The 18,404-nt window shown below is 52.0% G+C and overlaps 1 protein-coding gene across 1 annotated transcript in view; it reads left to right on the top strand.

Moving 5' to 3' along the window:
* The window catches only part of TBCD (tubulin folding cofactor D), a 160,019-nt gene that overhangs the window by 17,222 nt on the left and 124,393 nt on the right, over positions 1-18,404 (top strand). Inside the window, exons 7-9 of the mRNA XM_049635394.1 lie at positions 1,284-1,416; positions 11,900-11,945; positions 13,588-13,720. Of these exons, the coding sequence (XP_049491351.1) occupies positions 1,284-1,416; positions 11,900-11,945; positions 13,588-13,720 (312 nt within the window). The remainder of the gene's footprint in view (positions 1-1,283; positions 1,417-11,899; positions 11,946-13,587; positions 13,721-18,404) is intronic.

Raw genomic sequence — 18,404 nt, 5'->3', positions numbered from 1 at the left:
TCCAACCACTTGGTGGGACTCTGCTGCACCATCTAGTGGTTAGGATGAGTACATGTTTCACCTAGTGGAGGCTGGTTTTCAGCACATTAAAAATGCTCTGGCCATTTTGCCAGGTGGTGGCTACATCCTGGTGCTGTGTAGCCAGCTTCTCAAGAGTGTTCTAGAATGGGCGGTGCTGTAACTGCATGGCTGAGCATCTTCTCATACACCCGGCAGTGGCTCTTCTGAGGGAAGAGAGGGCTCTGAGGCGGGAGGGCTTCTAGTTGGGACAGGAGCTTCCTGCAGGGATGCTGAGGTAGGTGCCGGGACCACACTGAGCGCTGCTCTGAGGTGAGCCGTGACCCGGTGTGACATGAGGAAGAAATGGGCCAGAACGTCGCAAAGCAGGTTTGCACAGCATAAGTGCAGAGCCCCCCAAGTGTGTTCTGCGGGGGGCATCTGGAGGGACTGTGAAGTCCTACCTCCTGATGCTTTCTGGTCCCTTGTCTCCTTGAGAGGCTGCTCATCTCCAGCTGTCTCTTCATGTTTTCTGCTTGTTTCCTGTGTTCTGCCCCCAGAGTGGAAGCTGCCCTCGCAGAGTGTGGGCTCAGCCTGAGCCCCTTTTCAGATAGCTGAGGGCCTGGCATGTGGACTGGCTAGAGAGGAGTAAAGGGGGCCCAGGCTTTGGTGTGGGGCTTGGGGCTGGCTGCCAGCTCAGACCAGGTGTGTTAGCGGCAGGTCTAGTATGTGCTGTCTGAGCAGATGTGGGCTCTGCATGGGGCTGTGCGGTATTGGGTGGAGGGGTGGGGAAGGAAGACCCATGACAGATGCAGGGAGAGAGGGCCTTGGGCCTGCTGCTGGGCCAGACCTCGCCGTATGGGGGTACTGTGTTCCGAGGTAAAGGGATGGAGTTGGGCCAAGGAAAGGGAAGGGCTGAGTAGTAGGTGTTGGGGGGGTTCCTGGGCAGTGATGGTGACAGGTCAAGGTGGTCCTGTAGTGTATGGGGCCTCAGGATGAGTGGGGACCCAGGAGGGACGAGATGGGGGTGGTAGGGCCTGTGTCTGACCTCAGAGAGGTCATGTTGGGGAATGACGTCCTAAGGGCCATGGTCTGGGAGGTGTCTTGGTGTTTTAGATTCGAGAGTGTCCTAGAGTGTGTGTCTTGAAAGGAGGACATAATGCACATTACAGATGACACATGTCCTGGCTTGGAGGGCCATCTCAGTGAGAGGATGTGGTGGGCCAGAAAGAGGTGAGCTCTCTTCAGTTGGGGCCTTGGTTGAACTGTCTGTTTCCTTCTGGCAGGTTCGTTACACGGCCTGATGTCAAGCAGAAGAAGATGGCAGGTTTCCTGGACTGGAGCCTGCACACTTTGACTCGCTCCTCCTTCCAGACCATCGAGGGGGTCATTGCCATGGATGGCACGCTGCAGGCCCTGGTAAACACTGCCCCAGGGGAGGGGACAAGTTCTCTTCACTTTTGATTCTGTTCTGAAGTAGCTTGAACATAGTAAGAGATAGTGAACCCCCATGGACAGTACTGCCCTTTATAACCTGGGGTTGTCCTTGCATTGTCAGCAAAGGGCTTTCTGTTCCAGTGAAGGAGATGGCCTGAGCCAGCCTGCTGCATCACCACCAGGGGGCAGCAGTGTCCACAGAGCTGGGGCAGGGAGGTGGGCAGGGAGGTGGGCAGGGCGTGCCCTCCTTGGGTTTCCTGCTGTGTAATTGTGTTGTGGAGTATAATTATCGAATCAGCTCTGATGAAATAAGGCAGGTGATTTCACGTTTGGTTTTGTTCAGATACTCAGGGTGTTTGTGACAAGCGTGTTATATACAAAACCTGGCCCCCACCCCCAGTGCCCTGGTTGGTGCCCTCCCTGCCACCCTTCTCCACTTCCTGCTTCACCTGTCTATAACGTTGCCTTTTCTAGTGCTAGTGAGGAGGACAGTCCCCAGAAAAGGGGAGGCCGCCCAGGCCCTGGAGCTATCCTCCTGTCCTCATGGTCCTTGGGCGTTGCTGGGCCCGTGCCCGCTCTCTGCTCTTTACCCGCCGCGGGTGAGACTTGGTTCTTGGCCTCGTTTCTGAAGCTGTAGAATCCTGTGGCCCACTTTCCCGAGAGCAGGGCATTTTGGATTGTGTTTAAATGGAGGTGTTTGGACCCATGACTCAGTGTGATGTCATTTTCTTGGGTGTTGTCCTGTGTGCTTTCCTTGGCTGTCTCAGGTTGGGACAAGGTGTAGGGAGCCATGAGGGCCGGTGGAAAGTGGGGCTGATGGTGTTATCACCCAAGGGCGTGGGCACAGGATGTGGGAGGAGAGGAGATAACAGTGGGGTCTGCCTCGGGGGCCCAGGGAAAGCCCTTTTCTCACTGCACACCCTGCCCTGGGCACACAGGGCATGGACTGCCTGGCCTCTCTCAGGAATTTCGTTGGCATCTGTTTCTGTCCACATTGCTGTTGTCTTCACGAAGGACAGCCTTTCAAATGATGAGACTATTTCAAGACATTTTATAAAGAAACCTGGAAAAAGAAAACATTTTCCAAATTCCTGTAGTCTGTTGAGGTGCCTTTTTTTTTTTTTTTTTTTTTTTTTAATGTTTATTGGGACCCCTGGGTGAGTCAGTTAAGTGTCCCACTTTGGCTCAGGTCATGATCTCACAGTTTGTGAGTTTGAGCTCTACATTGGATACGCCCACATCTGGTCCCCCTTCCCTCCCCCCCCACTCGTTTTTTCTCTCTCTCTCTCTCAAAAATAAACATTAAAAGTTTATTTATTTTGAGAGAGAGAGAGAGAAATGTGAGAAGGGCAGAGAGAGAGAGGGAGAGAGAGAATCCCAAGCAGGTTCCATGCTGTCAGCGCAGAGCGGGATGTGGGGCTCGAACCCACGAACTGTGAGATCATGACCTGAGCTGAAACCAAGAGTTGGACGCTCAATCAAGTGAGCCACCCAAGCGCCCCTACATTTTTTTTTTTTTTTTTTTTTGAGTGACGTGTTGTTTTTTGAGTTTTCTTTCAGTCTATAAATGAATGTGATATGTTGTATGATACTTTTTAAAAAAAATATTGAGATATAAAGCACATAAGTACTTTGCTTTTTTAAAGTGTATATTCAGTGATTATTTTGTGTATGCACAAGGTCGGACACCCATCACAACTACCCAATTCCAGAATATTCTCATCACCCTTAAAGGAAAACTCACACCCATTAGCAGTCACTCCCCATTCATCTCTGCAACCATTAATCTAGTTTCTATTCCTGGATTTGCTCATTCTGGATATTTTATATAAGTGGAGTTGTACATGTGACCTTCTGTCACTGGCTTCTTTGATTTAGCATCATGTTTTCAAGGTTTACCCACGTTGTACCTGGTGTCACTAATTCATTCTCTTTATGGCCAGATAATACTCCATTGTATGGGTGTTCTTAGTTATTATGGGTAACGCTAACCTGAACTTTTGTAAAAGTTTTTGTTTAAGCATGTGTTTTCAGTTCCCTTGGGTACATAACTAGTTTTTTTTTTTTTTTTTCTAGTTTAACAATTTCAGTATTTTTCTGTGTTTTTGGAGTCTTACTTTTTCTCATGGCCGTATACTTATCATGTTGCTGAGACATGGGGTATCAGCCTGTGCCCTCAGGTGGCACTCACTCCAGCTGTGTGTGGAGGTGGTACTTAAAAAGGGTTTTATTGGGATTTTCGGTGTAATTGCTATGAAGGGAGTCTGTGCAGGGAGAAGCTGGCCTGCAGGGTCCCGGGCAGGGAAGGGGATCGGAGGGGGAGGTGCAGGGCTCACTTGTGTGTCTGTGAGGCTTTTGTTGCCTGAATCCTGGGGTGGGGGGCAGTGTGCATTTATGTTTTAGGTAATTTTGGTGGAGGAGGAGTGATGGGGCAGAGATGGTTTATTTGAAGGTTTAGGTGTAAGTGGGTTCCTTAATTTTTTGCCGTGAGTCATGTTGAGAAGTCTTAGGCCACGAGAAACAATTGGAAGGTCTGACAGAATGTAGCTGGAACCTGTCAGTCCACTGTGGCCTGCAGGGCAAAATGCTAGACCCGCCTGCGTGTGGGCGCTGGAGGGGCAGGCACATTCGACTTAGCTTGCTTTTGTGGTTACCGTCCTCTGTTAGATCTTCTTAGCCCAGAAAGGAATTTGCATTTGGGCTGGGCTCCCAGGGTCTCCTGTAGCCCTTGCCCAGCAGCTGCCCCCCCCCCCCCCCCCCCCCAGGAGCCACAGCTATGTTCACATGCATGGGGGCAGCTGGACCATCAGGATACCTAGGCTGTGGGCTGGAGCCTGCTGTGACCTCCCTAGGGACCTGCAGGCAGGTGAGGCCCAAGTGGCCCCTGTCTGGGCTGGCAGCCGGGAGGCAGGTCCCCCTTACGAGACCACGGTGGGTCTGTGCTTTCATGCCGCCCTCGAGAGTTCCTGCTGGCTCCCTTGTCCCCAGACTAAAGTTCTTGGGGCTCTGTTGCTCTTCCTGGAGGCTTGAGAAGGGCATGGGGACCCCTTTACGTCCAGTTCTGCAGCTGCTTTGCCCATAAGACCTTTTATTTATTTTTTAAAATGTTTTTGATCATTTTGTTGCTTGTCTCTAGGCTGTCCCCAGGTTTTCTGTTTCTTCTTCCTAAGTGGGACTCATACGCCTTTAGCAGCAAAACCTGGTGCTGGGTGGGAGAGGCTGTTGGTGTGTCCTCGCTGTGGGTCAGCGTCCCTCTCAGTGGAGAGGGCCAGCCAGGAGAGGGGTGGTGCTGTGGATTCTCTAGGCCACACTGGAAGTTCTCTTTCTCTCTTCTTCCTGAGGAACGAGGAGATTTTCTCAAAGGCTTTTCCTGCCCCGTCTCCTAGCTGGGCTCTGTGGCAGTGGCACGTCTGCTGTCTGGAGAGGCGCCCTCGGCGAGGTGGGCAGCTGCCTGATGGGGCAGCCCAAGTCCCTGGCAAGTGAGTAAATGGAGCTGCTGGGAAACAGTGGCCTGCAGGGCCCAGCACACCCTTTTAGGAGCCTTCTGAAGCCCCTGTGTTTCTTCTGGAAAACCTAGGGTCTTTTTGGAATCTCATGTCTCGTTTCCTTTCTCTTTTTCCTTTTCAAAGCAGTGATTAGGTCTAATTGCTGCTGCTGCCTCCTGGGCAGGAGGAAGTGGTGTGGGGTGCTGGGCTCTCCCAAGCGGGGAGCGGGTTTCGCCATGAGCTCGTCAGACCTGAACAGCAGAGGCCGGGCGTCCGCGGTGCATGATGAAACTTGCAGGTGTATTGTGCTTTCGGATTTCGTCTGTCTCCTTTGATGCACTTGGCTTCATTTCTATCCACCTGTTCATTAGGGCGAGTTAGGCAAGACAGGTGAACTTGTAACGAGCACCATCGAAACTAGGGTTTGATTTTATTTTCCTGGAAGCATGTTCCTCTTGCAGTGACGAATTCTAACTCTTCTGTGGTGGGGAGTGGGGGGCTGGCAGCTTCTTCACATCACTGGAAGGCCCCTCTTGTTTAGTCCTGCTTTATAAATTTTTTTTTAATGTTTATTTTTGAGAGAGAGCGAGCGAGAAAGAGGCAGAGTGCTAGCTGAGGAGGGGCAGAGAGAGTGGGAGACACAGTCTGAAGCAGGCTCCAGGCTCTGAGCTGTCCGCGCAGAGCCCGATACGGGGCTCGAACTCACAAACTGTGAGATCATGCCCTGAGCCGAAGTCAGACGCTTAACCAGCTGCGCCATCCAGGTGCCCCGAGTCCAGCTTTAATAAGCATTAGGATTATTGCAAATTGAGGAAATTCAGAGAAGGAAAACGCAGTGTTAACAATTGAAAATGGTCATCATTTGTATATGCTGTACCTCTGCTTCCTTATTGGTGGTTGTGCCCTCCTGGCTTTCACTGCTCAGACTGAAGAGTGTAAGGACTGACTCATGATGTGGGGTTTCTCTTCATGCAGTCCCTGTGATGGCTGGGACGTGGGTGTGGACTTTTAGCGCTGAAGACAGAGTTCTTACATAAAAATATGGCTGGTGTGATGAGTCGTAACAAAACACTCTCCTCTGCCATTTGTTACGATTGCATCCTTCCTTCACAATGAGGGTTGTTTTACTTAGTTTATCATTGATGAAAGCATACCTCTCCTTAAAGGATAAAAGGTTTCATTGCTAACAGCCTTACAAACCAGGTAATCCCATCTGCAGCACCAGAGTGTGTGAGGAGAGATACTGAAGCCGCTCTGGTTTTGCATATAGTTTGAGTAAACAAGAGGAGTGTCTGGCCCAGAGTAGAGTGACTGTCGATCCAGCCAGGGCAGGATGTACCAGAAATGTACGTCCCGGGCTCCAGGGTGTGTTGGCTCTGCCCTTGGGTGCTTTTCTGCCCCGAGGGAGGCTGATCTGCTGTGGGCTGGTCCTGAGCCTCGGGACTCCCTGCAGCAACAGCCCTGACCCGCGGCAGAGGCAAAGTGCCTTGCTCCTTGCTCCCCACCTGCAGAAGGGAAATAACAACCCTCTACCTCAGAGGGTGGCGTGGAGGCTAATTAGCGCGTGTCACGCTCTTTGAAGAGGAAGAGAAGCCACTTGATTATCCAAGACACTTCTCACGTAGGCTTTGATTTCTCGTAGGCTTCTTTGGAGAGTAGTGCCCCGTGGTTTCATTTAGGGTTTAGTTTGGCCAGAGGACAAATGATCCAGATTGGGCTTTTTAGTCCTGGCCCTTGCCGGGGCAGGGCTTTGGGTGGAGGAAGATATGGGAAGAACCATCTGACTGTATGTTTTCCTGTGTTGTGTGTGTGCGTGCGCGCGCATTTATGTCCTGTTCACATGCCCCTGTGAATCTGAGTGAAACGGGTACCTGCACTTTCCTTGTGGGTTTAAATCCATGGAGCAGCCAACTCTGATACTGTTTTAATTTCACATAACTCAGCATTTCACGTGGGGCAGCCAGTATGGTGGCATGAGTCTTGTTGCAACATGCATGGTGTGTGGCGGGCCTGGTTTGTACACCTGTTGTGTGAGGAGGCGACGTGTCCTGCTGGACAGGTGCACGCTCGGAGGCAGCCCAGCAGAGCCCACGCTTGGAGGGGAGGGGCCTTGTCTGTCATAGGGTCTCCCTGCCTCTTAGGTGTGGAGCTGGCCGAGAGCTGCAGGTCTCCTGGCCAGTGCCCTCTGTCCAGCCTGGCCTGTGGCCTCCAGTGCAGGCTGTCCGAGGGCCTCACAGCTACCACTGCTGTGGTGGTTGGGTTCTCAGGTGAATGGGACTTGGCCACCCTCCCCCCTCCTTCTAAGCAGGTGTTCCTCATTCTGTGTCCTTGCCGTCTGTGGATGGCTGGTGTTGCTCCCTGATTTACCCTTGACCTTCCTTTCCGTGGTCCCAGAGCCCTAGTTCTGTGCACCTGCTGTGCTTCAGAAGCCATGAGTCCGAGATCGTGCCTGTTATTCTGTCTCTTTTCCTTCTTCCTGCCAGCCTGTGTCATGAGGCCCAGCAATGAACAAGAATTCGAGGGCAGGCCTGGGTCTAGTCTCATCTGGCCATGTGGCTGAGGCGCTTAGAAGTGTCCCCGACCTGGCCCTGCCTTCCTGGCACAGTGCTTGCCAGGTGTACTGGCTGCCCCTTCCGTGGCCCATCCTCCGTCCTGTGCCAACGGTCCGTCCTTGGCCTAGCGCGCGGCTCTCTGCTCCTGTGCGCTCTCTAGACGGGAGCTGGCCCGGTCTGTGGAGGCACCGGTTCCTGGGTCCTTGGCCATAGCTGTGCTTTGTCTCCACAACCTTCAGTGGTGCCATTCGGGAGAACCAGTGGCGAAAGGGCCCAGGTATGCGGTGGGGGAGCCAAAGTCAGAGAGTAGACAGCCTGTGGAGGTCTGTCCTCCAGGTCTCTCCAGTCAGAGGGCCGGGCACTGGGTAGAGTCAGGAGGAGGAGGCTGGTTGTGTGGGTTCCCCCAGGGTTTTGGGCTCTGGGCTGGCGCCTCCTCAGGGGTACCCTGGGTCAGGAGAGGGGCGGAGCATGGAGGTGCGGGCCAGAAACGCAGAGGCTCTTCTTAGTAGTTTCTGCCAGGGGCGTTGTTGCTCAAGTCTCTGGCCCTGTCGAAGCCCGTCTAGTTGTGCTTTTCATCCTCCTCTTTGGAACTCCTCTCCTCACTTCCCCTTGGAGGGGTGGGGGTCTCCTGTGGGCCTCCTGGCCGGGGAGCCCTCTCCTCCTGCTGGGCTCGGGGCTGGAGCGCAAGAGACCCAGGCCCCCTCCCTGCCTGGATGCCAGCACGACTGGGGACATCGCTCCTCTTCTGAGCCTGTGGCCACACTGCTCCGGCCCCACCGGTTTCTAAGTTCTCTGAGACAGTTGTGTCTTTGGCATGGTTTATACGTCCTGCCTTAGGCAGGTTAGGCGACGTGTGATCAGTATTCTTGGTACTTGTCAATTGAGGACCAGTTATTTTTATCTAAAATTATCAGCTGTTGAAGCCAGTGGGAATAACAAAGACCTGCTTGGGAGGGACTGAAGTCCTGATTCTGGGCCTGTCTCTAAGAGCCTCTTGTGGGTCTCTTGCCTCGTGAGGCTGCAGGATGGTGTCTGCTGCTGTTACGGGTGGATTCCAGCCCCTTAATGGACAGCGTTCAGAGCTTTCAGCTTTTGTGTTTGAACTTCTGTTAAGGGCGCTTGAAGGCCTTTGCGTGGCAGTTCAGGTTATGAAGTCTGACGAGGCTCCTGTGAGGTGGGCACAGGGGAGGTCCAAGGGGTGGTCACACTTGAGAGAAGAGAGAGATGTCATGCATCTTCTGGGGGCTGGAGGTGCCTCTGGTCTGGCTGGCTTGTCCCCTTTGCCCGGTGGGCCTCCCCCTGGCCAGAGCCTGCTCGTGGAGGTCGGCCCGGGTGGGCACTGCCCTCGGGACACTCTGCTTTTGTGTTTCGTAGTGCTCCTCCGACCGGTTCCATCAGCTTGCTGTTAATTTTGGGCGAGGTGGCAGGCCTCCTTCCAGTGCCACTCGCTTGTACTGTTGTAAGCCAGCAGGTGCAGGGGGCTCTAGTTGGTGGTGGTACGAGGGTATTTTCCTCCAAACTACTGCGTGTGTTAGGGTTCCTCTACGAAGGGCCTGTGGCTGTTAACTAAAGATATGGAGCCATTTTGACGTGGCCGCCTTCCATGAAAGATGTGGCCCTGGGTGGGCTTGCTGTGGCACAAGTGAGGATCGTGGGCTAAGCTCTGTCCGGTGACCCTCCTGGAACTGGTTGTGCCAGTTTTGATCGTGTTTACATTTTGTCCCAGTTGTGTGAGGCAGGACAGCTGTGAGGGGGCACGGTGCTTCTCCGTAGCACTGGGACAAGAGTCAGGCGCTCACAGAGGGATGGGCCCCTCCTGCCTGAGTTCTGGCCTGACTGCTTTTTGGTGTGTCTATGTTGTCACGCCTTCTGGGGGACTGGGGACAGGACCCCACATAGAGGTTCCCAGCAGGTGCCGGGCTTGTTGAGAGTGCGCCCACTCGTGCACAGGAGAACTCCCAGGTGCTTGTAAGCGGCACCCCTGAGCTGGTGTGGTGTGGGGGACTTTCCTCCCGGGTCCTGGGTGGAGCTGCTTTTCTTGGCCTTGACTCGGTGGTGGCTGCAGGGAGCCCTAGACCAGTGTGTCCTGCTTAGCAGCAGGGCGGACTGGCTCCCAAGCAGCTGACAGCCTGTGATTCACAGGCTTGGAGAACATGCCCCGCGGGGGGGAAGCTGGTTTGCAAGCTGGGGAAAAGCAGGCCTGGGTGGGTAGCAATCGAAAGGTGTGGTAGTTTAGAAGATTACTGAGAGACTCCTTTTGTTTGCACCTTGCCGCTGTGGTGGTTTCTAGAACAACAGAAGCAGACCTGATGGTCATTGTTCCTGGGCTGCAAGGCTGCCTTCTCTCCAATCTTGAACGCAAAGTGTGTGCTCTCACCGGGGGTTTTCACCTGGCTCCTGTTTCCTGCCTCCATGAGCACAGGAGCGCACCTCCTGCTTGGTGGCCTGGCTGGCGAGTGCTCAAGCCCCTCCGGACGAGAGTGTTCTCCCGTGGCCGCTCCCTCCCGTCGTGGAGCCTCACTGTCTCCTGTGTCTTGCGTGGTTGCACGCCCCCCGAGTGAATGGTGGTGAAGATGCCCCATTTTTATGTGTAAAACAGGCCAATGAACAAAAACAAAGCCCTTTGTAGATTTTTTTCTGGTGCTCCCTTTCCACCCCTCTGCCCTCGAGTCTGTTCATGAGGGAGTCGGGACTCCATGACCGTTCATGTGTCCAGACTGCTCGTGTTATCCTGTGGGGTTCAGGGCTGGGAAGAGCAGAGGAATAGAGCTCCTTGCACCCATGACAGCTGGGGCGTGGCTTCCTCCTCGTCCAGACGGTGGCCGTGGCCTGCCTCGGTGCCGATCCCCTTCTGTGTGGGGCCGCGTGCCGGCACTCCTGGGAACTTGTCACCACTTTTATTCTGTTCTCTCGTTGAGACTGAGTAAGGAATTTGGCAAATAAAGAACGATGGGAGATACTTTTGGTATTTCATAATATTTTAAATTCTTATTAGTTTAGTTGGTGAGCCCAAAGGACACTTTAACCAACTGCTGAGTGTGTCAGCTGTGCTCCGGGCTGCTTACCGTGCATCCCAGCAGACCCTCTGCACAGACGGGTCCTCTTCATGGTCCTGCCGTGTGTCCCCGTCCCACCTCCAGTGTGGCATCTGCCGTCCAGGTTAGACAGGAGCACCCTTGCCTACAGGGTGAACTTCCTGAGCAGGGAGTTTGTTTTCTGTCGTGTAACAGCCCACCCCAAAGCCTGTGGCTTAAAACTGCAGCCGCCGTTGTGTGTGTGGATTCTGTGGGTTCTGACAGGCCGGGCACGGGGTACCTTGTCTGTCCCTTGGTGCTGACGGGGTGGGCGCAGTGCTCAGCTGGAAGCCCACACAGTGGGAGCACTCGAAGGGCTGAGCACTTTCTTGATGTCAGGACCTAGTGTTGGGGGGCCGGGGAGTCTAGTGTTCCTGGGTCCACATAGCAGTTCTCGTTTTGCTGGTTAAATACTGTTTCTGAAGGAGAAGAAACCCTAAGAAATTCTTAGACGTGCTCAGTGTAGGATTCTTTGTTTAAGGGGCTTGGATGCCTGTATGAATTACCATTTTTCTTTCAGACCCGAAAGTGGAGGGTAAAATTCTAGGTTGAGCATTCTGGAGGTTGTGAGGCCTGTGCACTTGGAGGTGGTCCCTGGTTATGGGAGATGGGATGGGGGACACCATGCCAGGGCCCCCCAGGACGAGGCTTCTCACGTATGTGAGAAGCATGGGGAACCTGTCTCACTTGCTGACTGAGAATGACAGACACTCTAGGAGTGAGCGTGTGGGCTCCTCACCTTCGTGAGGGCTGCTTGGGCCCGTAACTTCTACCCTCGGATGTCTTTTCGTATACACAAGTTAATTAGAAAAATACCCAGTGAGATTCTCCACTCTCCTGTTAAGGCTCATGCCCTTAATGGCAGCTGGGGCACATGTCAGAGGTGACACCTTGCCCTCCCTAAATGAAAGGCCTTCTCGTTGTTTCACTCCTTGGCAATGTCCTTTCAGAAGATTGCCTCTCCCGCCTCCCGTCACCCCTTTTCATGACAGAGACTGTTCTGTTCTTTTGTGATGTTTAAATTTTTTTTTTTTTTTCCAATGTTTTTTATTTATTTTTGGGACAGAGAGAGACAGAGCATGAACGGGGGAGGGGCAGAGAGAGAGGGAGACACAGAATCGGAAACAGGCTCCAGGCTCCGAGCCATCGGCCCAGAGCCTGACGCGGGGCTCGAACTCACGGACCGCGAGATCGTGACCTGGCTGAAGCCGGACGCTTAACCGACTGCGCCACCCAGGCGCCCCTCTTTTGTGATGTTTAAAATAAAACTATGGAAGATGCAGTGAACTATTCTGAAAATTTATGTTCTAAATTTGTATTTGCAACATTTAATATAATTTTTTTTTTTTTTTAGGCGCAAATATTTAAGCATGGAAAACGTGAGGATTGTTTACCCTATGGTAAGGTTCACTTGTAACAAGGTGTGTTTGTGATGTGAGTCTCTGTACGTGATCAAGTGTGTCTCTTTCAAACTGTATTCATAGTTACAAAGTCTGTAACTTGCTGTATTTGGACGCTGTCATAGTTCTTTGGCTTTTTGTTTTAGGTGTGCATGTGTGCTTTAATTGGATTTTTTAGGCCTGGTGTGGGAGATCTGGGTTCTTGATGCCCCGTCTGCCAGGTGTTGATTCTGGGAGACTTGGTGATGTGGAGACAGCCTGAGGTCACAGCTGAATTCTCCCTGTAGCCACGGTCACAGTCTCTGACCCTTTGCCCCCTTCTGTTAATTTTAGACAACCTCAATTTATGATAATAAGTTCTCTGATTCTTGCTGCAGAGAGGTTTACTACTTGGACCAAGAGAAATTTCTTGGAGTTATAGGTTTTAGAAGATGTGTGAACAACTTTTGAATAGTAACGCCTATTTTTTAAAAACATCTTCAGTATGGAAAATTTCATACATGCGTGAAGGGAGAGAGAGTGTGTAACGACCCCCACATTCTATCACAGGCTTCACAGTTTTTTTAAAAAAAATTTTTTTTTTTTTTTTAACGTTTATTTATTTTTGAGACAGAGACAGAGCATGAACGGGGGAGGGTCAGAGAGAGAGGGAGACGCAGAATCTGAAACAGGCTCCAGGCTCTGAGCTGTCAGCACAGAGCCTGACGCGGGGCTCGAACTCACGGACCGCGAGATCGTGACCTGAGCTGAAGTCGGATGCTCAACCGACTGAGCCACCCAGGCGCCCCAAGTCTTCACAGTTTTAATTCATGGGTACCTTGTTTCCCGTGCTCCTCCTCAGCCCATCCAGACCCCTGCTATTTTACCTGTTTCAGTGTGTATCCCCCAAAGATAAGACATTTTTGAAACATCCCTTGATGTTACTGTCACATCTGAAAAAATGAGCAGTAGTTGCCCAATGTCTTCACACACCCTCCTCAGCAGACTTGTACACACAGACCCGGGGTTTGCTCTGTGTTACCGTCATTCATGCCCAGGTCAGTCACTGCACGTCATTTGGGTCTTTGGGGAAATTTTTCAGATGCTGTAACAACTTGTCCTGAAACCCTGCCCTCCTTGTTTCTCATACGAAATGCCATCTTGTGTGCTCTCCTGGCCCTTGCCCCCCCCCCCCCCCCCCACCGGCGCCCACCTCATTCCCCCCAACAGCCTTGGCAGCGTAGGGGCCTGACCACCCGTTTCCCTGTTTGTAGGGACCCTGCCCCATCAGGCCCGTCATGCCTGCACGTCTCCTGTAATCCATGGCGTGTTCTTTCGCCCGCCACGTTTTGCATAAGCTCTTGTTTGCTCGGCGTGGTCTCCCCTCTCTCTGGGGATCCTCTTCTGCCAGCCTACACGCTACTGCTCACAGCCAGAAAGTTGAGCAGGGTTGACTTGAGCTACACTCGATAAATGACGTGCGATCAGGTCGGGGTTCTTCATGGAACTCTGGTGTGGTCCAGCCCAGGCCATCACACTGAACCTGGGGGAACCTGAGGATCACCTGTGGTTTTCACGTCGTGGATGCCAAACACAGAGTGTGTTTGGGAGACCGTGGGGAACCCTTCCCACCAAACTGAGCCACATGTGCTGTTGTTCGCAGCCGCAACGGTTCTCGAGCGCCTGGCGGGTTGCAGGCTCCCCTGCAGCAACCAGACCCTGCTCCGGAAACTTGGAGTGAAGCTCGTCCAGCGGCTGGGACTGACCTTCCTGAAGCCCCGGGTGGCAGAGTGGAGGTTGGTAGGCCAAGCCCGAGCGGCCCGAGCGCCTGTGGGTGAGGCTCGTGTGGTGACTGCCTGGGTTTGGGCGGCCGGGGAAGGAAGACTGCGTCCCTTCTGCTTTCGTTTTGTTGCTTCCGTCGCAACAGTGTTGCTGATTTTGAAAAGAAAAGTTTTTCCCTTTTTTTTCCTGTCCCTACATCTCCTTTTCTTTTTTTCTGTCCCTACATCTCGTGGTTAGAATAACTGAAGGTGGAGTGGTGACAAGAAAAGTTTGCTGCTGCATTTCATGTGACGTTCAGGTGCAAGATGACTACCGGTTTGGGCTCACTGTCGGGAAAGCTCCAGTAACGATAAGACTGAACACAAGGTTCTTTCACAGAGAGCAGGCTCTCTCTCAGGGCCGGTTCAGAAAACCACACTGCCTCTGCCTGCGGGTGGGAACTTCACAGTCTGAGGTGGCCTGCTTCAGTGGACAGATGGCTTGTGACAGTGCCTCCCGTGGAAGGAGGCCCTTCTGTGTTCCCTATACTGTGTGCTTCACGGTCTTCAGTTCCCTTGTTTTGTTTCGTTTTGTTTTTGAGTAACAAGAAGCAAGTTTTCTCTTTGTTCGTTTTTTGCATTTGAAGTATTGGTCAGTGACCTCCTTGCCTGAGGCTCGGCTGCAGGCCTCCACCACCATGCAGCTGCAGCCCGCTGCATCCGGGCCGTCCCCACTGTCGGGTTCGCAGAGGCCAACCCCTTCCCCTCGTCTCTGGTCGTCAGCCCTGATTAGGTTGACTGGGTGTTCCGCACACAGAGCTCCCACCAACTCCACGTTCCCAGGCTCTCACGGCTGATGCAGGCATGCAAAGGTGTGTGGCTCAGGGTGGGCGGCTTCATGAGTCCACCTGTTGGGCCCGTCACGCAGCCTCCTGGGAGGCTGGCAGCAGTGCCTTCCTTGGCCGGGGTGGTGGGGGACAGGTGGAGTGGGGTCTCCAGTGCACGTGAGCCTCTGTGCGACTCCACGGTGGCTGGAGAGAGCTAACAGTGTTCAGTTTATTTCAAGTATTGATATGACTGGTTTGGGAAGAATTGCTTGGCAAGGTTCAGCTCAGCCTTTGTCTCAGATTACAGTAAATTCCAGAGAACTGTGGTATGTCTTAGTGATGTTTTACTGAAATTAACTTTTGGGTCATAGAGCTTGTTCTGTGAGAAGTTGTTTGTGAGTCTAAATGTTGGTGGTTAGTTTCTGAAACTGTAGAGAAAACATTCAGTAATACGTTAGGGTTTTCCAGGGAGACAGAACCAACAGGGTGAGAGGGTATGTGTGTGCATACACATAGACTTGTAAAGAATGGGCTCATGTGATTGTGGAGGCTGAAGTCCCAAGATCTGTAGGGTGAGTCAGAAAGCTGGAGGCCCAGGAGAGCTGATGGCATTTGAGTCTAAAGACAGGAAGAATTCCTTTTGACTAAGGGGAGGGTCGGCCTCTTTGCTCTGTTCGGGTCTTCAACTGATTTGGTGAGGCCCACCCACACCGGGGAGGGCAGTCTGTTTTATTCAGTTTACTAGTTTAAATGTGAACTCTCATCCAGACACACTGTCACAGGCATACACAGAATAATGGTTGACCGAGTAGCTGGGAACTCTGTATCCCACTTGAGTTGACACATAAAATTGACCATCACAGGTACGACAAATTTATTGATTTATTTTTTAAGAGAGACAAAGAGGGAGTGCAAGTGGGAGAGGAGCAGAGAGAAAGGGAAACCCAGAATCCACAGCAGGCTCTGTCCTGACAGCACAGAGCCTAATGTGGGGCTTGAATTCACTAACCATGAGATCATGACCTGAGCTGAAGCCTGCACCTAGCCGACTGACCCACCCAGGTGCCCCTTATTTATTTATTTCTGAAAACAAATTTTTTATTTATTTTTATTTTTTATTTTATTTATTAAAAAAAATTTTTTTTTTAACGTTTATTTATTTTTGAGACAGAGACAGAGCATGAACGGGGGAGGGTCAGAGAGCGAGGGAGACACAGAATCTGAAACAGGCTCCAGGCTCTGAGTGGTCAGCACAGAACCTGACGTGGGGCTCGAACTCACGGGCTGTGAGATCATGACCTGAGCCAAAGTCGGACGCCCAAAGACTGAGCCACCCAGGTGCACCAAAACAAATTTTTTAAACGTTTATTTATTTTTGAGAGAGAGAGAGAAAGAGACAGAGCATGAGCAGGGGAGGGGCAGAGAGAGAGGGAGACACAGAATCCGAAGCAGGTTCCGGGCTCCGAGCTGTCAGCACAGAGCCCGACGCGGGGCTCGAACTCATGAGCCGTGAGATCATGACCCGAGCCGAAGTCAGATGCTCAATTGACTGAGCCACCCAGTCACCCCTGTACTTTTTTTTTTTTTCATTTCATTTCATTTTTTTTTTTTTTTTTTAATCTTCAGTACACTTCTGCTGTTGGCTGTCTTCCCTTGATGAGGAGCAAGCCTGTTGGCAGGCTGGTAACTCACTGGTCCTGCACCCTCCTCCTGAGTCCTTGTTAGGTTGGACTTCTTTCCGTTCCTTCTCCCTGGAGCATAGCTCTTGCTCCTACAGTGTGCTCCTCACTTCCAGTGCACGGCTGTTTGGTTCCCCTTGCTGGGCCCACATCTCAGTGACTCCCCAGCATTATATGACCTCCGAACTCCGCTCAGCTCTCAGCCTCCCGGCTGTTCTCAGGTGGTGCTTCTGGGTCTTGCCGTGCTCTTGCACATCTTAGAGGTTGTCCAGGGATCCAAGGAGACTTCTGTGCAGAATTGTGGCTTCCTTCTCAGTAGCTACTTTTTCTCCAACATCTGTCCCCAAATACTAGCCATCTCTGTAGTCATGAATATTTTTTATTCAAGCCAGCAAAACTGCTGCTCTCTGCTTGGACCCTCCTTTCTTGTGCTGGGGTTTAGAAAGTACCTTTGGGGGTGCCTGGGTGACTCAGTCAGTGAAGCGTCCAACTTCAGCTCAGGTCATGATCTCATGGTTTAGGAATTCGAGCCTCTTGTCAGGCTCTGTGCTGACAGCTCAGAGCCTGGAGCCTGCTTTCAGATTCTGTGTCTCCCTCTCTCTCTCTGCCCCTCCCCCACTCACTCTGTCTCCTTCTCTTAAAAATAAAGAAACGTTGGGAAAAAAAAAAGTACTTTTGGGATGGGGGCATCTGGGTGGCTCAGTCTGTTGAGCATTATTTGACTTTTGATTTTGGTTCAGGTCATGAAACCAGGGTCAAGGGGTTGAGCCCCATGTTGGGCTCTGAACTGAGTGTGGAGCCCGCTTAGATCCTCTGTCTCTTCCTCTGTCCCTCTCCCCTGCTTGTGCATGTGTGTGCGCGCGCTCTCTCTCTCTCTCTCTCTCTCTCTCTCTCTCTCAGAAAACAAAGAAGTACTGCTGGGGACGAAGCAGGGGTGTGAAGGTGGGGTGCACCTGGGCACCTGCTTGCTGTGCACAATTGTAGCCTGTACTTGGTTGACTTCTCGTGGGTGCCAGTGGCTGACTTTTGTCCAGGTTTTGTAGTTGTTTGTGGCGGAAGGGTAGGTCCGATTGGCACCTGACGCGTCTGTCATCTTTAGAGTTACTGGTTACTGAGGGTTAAGGTGAGTACTTTTCCTACCGAGTAATCGGCATGTGTACTCATTTGAGGAGAACAGGGACAAGGACAGCAGCCACTGTGTGTGATCTGTCACCGTGAGCGTGTTCTGTGGTGGCTGCTGGCTACTCTCCCTGGATTAGCTACCTGCCGCTCCTCTGGTTCTGACCCCCAACTCTGAGGTGTTTTTTTTCCCCACACTAGTCTGTTCTTGGACTCCAGCTGGGTGTCCCGCAGTTAAACTCCATTCTGACCCTGTCCACTTGGAAATCTTGTCTGATCCCTCAGGTTAAGAGGTCAGTCCTACAAAGTCTGCCCCCCTCCCCACTTCCTTCATTACTTCAGATGCCAGTAGTGGGTCCAGGTTGTCACCTGTGACTCAACTGACCCACATCTCCCTTCTCAGGCTTGATCAATGTGCCAGAGCAGCTCACAGAGCTCAGAGAAACGTTTTGTTTACCGCTCACCAGTTTATTATAAAAGGATATAACTCAGGAACAGCCAGATGGAAGAGGTGCAGAGGGTGAGGTGTTGGGGCACAGCCACCCTCCCTGGGTCTCCATGTGCTCACCAATCCAGAAGCTCTCCAAACCCCATCCTTTTGGGTTTTTTGGAGCCTTTGTCACAGAGGCACAATTGATTAAATCATTGGCCATGGGTGATTGACTCAGCCTTTGGCTCCCCTCCTTCCTTGTGGTGGTGGGACTGAGAGTTCCAACCCTCCAGTCGCGTGGTTGGTTCCCTCAGTTAGCAGTCCCCATCCTTAGGTGACCTAGGGGCTTTCTAGAAGTCACTTCATTGACATAACGGAAGACACCTTCATCCAAAAATGGTCAAAGATCAAATATATGTCTCTTATTATATATGACAACATCACAGTTATGTGAAAGAATACTCCAAAGTTTAGTAGCTTAAAATGTATTTTTTAAAAAAAAACTTATTTGAGAGAGAGAGCAAGCGAGTAGATGAGGGGCAGAGAGAAGGAGAGAGAGAGAATCTTAAGCAGGCTCCATGCCAAGCACAGAATCCAGTGCGGGGCTGGATCCCATGACCCTGCGTTCATGACCTGAGCTGAAATCAAGAGTTGGATGCTCAACC

This window comes from Panthera uncia, chromosome E1 (genome assembly GCF_023721935.1).
Source record: "Panthera uncia isolate 11264 chromosome E1, Puncia_PCG_1.0, whole genome shotgun sequence".
Taxonomy (NCBI): domain Eukaryota; kingdom Metazoa; phylum Chordata; class Mammalia; order Carnivora; family Felidae; genus Panthera; species Panthera uncia.
This window is presented reverse-complemented; position numbering and strand designations above follow the sequence as displayed.